Source organism: Halyomorpha halys, unplaced genomic scaffold (genome assembly GCF_000696795.3).
Source record: "Halyomorpha halys isolate HHAL.00 unplaced genomic scaffold, Hhal_1.1 Scaffold1.1, whole genome shotgun sequence".
NCBI classification, from domain to species: domain Eukaryota; kingdom Metazoa; phylum Arthropoda; class Insecta; order Hemiptera; family Pentatomidae; genus Halyomorpha; species Halyomorpha halys.
In genome coordinates, this window is record NW_027115366.1 from 1,434,558 (window position 1) to 1,435,554 (window position 997).

The 997-nt window shown below is 28.0% G+C and overlaps 1 protein-coding gene across 2 annotated transcripts in view; it reads left to right on the plus strand.

The window, feature by feature from the left end:
- The first annotated feature begins 433 nt into the window (after window positions 1-433).
- Window positions 434-997, plus strand: part of LOC106677152 (protein dpy-30 homolog) — an 8,119-nt gene continuing 7,555 nt past the window's right edge. The window contains exon 1 of one of the 2 annotated variants that reach the window (XM_067052423.1): window positions 434-630. In XM_067052423.1, the coding sequence (XP_066908524.1) occupies window positions 552-630 (79 nt within the window). In that variant the 5' untranslated portion in view covers window positions 434-551. The remainder of the gene's footprint in view (window positions 631-997) is intronic. The other variant, XM_067052422.1, reaches the window with a different exon arrangement.

Consider the following 997-nt stretch of genomic DNA (forward strand, 5'->3'; position numbering starts at 1 on the left):
TTTGTTTTCTAGTGAGAGATGAGAGGTCCGGCTGAGCAGTCGGTATAGTTGGCTGAATCGTCTGTTGAGTAAAAGAGGAATATCAATATTTTATTTTGATAATTACATATTTATATCGATATGGAATATAAACAACAATATTCCGATATTATTTATCAAAATATCGATATTTTGTTTAAAAAGACTGAGAAATTGTATAGAAAATTTAAAAATGGAATATCGATATTTTGTATTAAAAGACTGGGAAATTGTATAGAAAATTTAAAAATGGAATATCGATATTTTATTTTGATAAATACATATTAATTTCGATATTTTCTATATCGATATACCATACATATTACTTTCATATTTTCATAAATACATGTTAGTTTCGATATTTTCTATATCGGTTACTGGATATCGATATCCCATCCCTAGTTCAAGACAGAAAAAAACAAAAAGTAATTACGATTTAGTAAAAATCATATTTTAAATCATTTTTCCGTTATTTAGATTATCATATGTTAGATTCAAGATTTACGTTTTATCAATCGCTGTATTAGAAAAGAATGAGAAAAATGACGCCTGCAGATACTGGATTAAAATATGAAATAAGTAGTCATTCAAATGTATCCCCAAGCAGTCAAGGTACGGTCAACTTAATTTTATTTTTCATAAATTTAATCCCATCAAAGAAAATGTCTCCTCTCTTGAAATAACAAAAGATGAATTCAACTATCACACTATGATTACAAAATGGCGACCAAGATAAATTAGAAATGTGACATCGACAACAAAATATCGATATTAAACATTAAAGTATCAATGTTTACAAAACATCGCCTAAAATTCATCCATGTTTTTGAACATCCATTTCAGTAACAAATTTAAAAACTTTTTCCAATCTATTTTTCCACTTGCTCTTACCCCTGTAGAACAGATTCGTTATTTTGGACTACATCTTGACAAACGACTAACCTGGAATCCTCACACAAGACTGAAAAGACAGGAAACT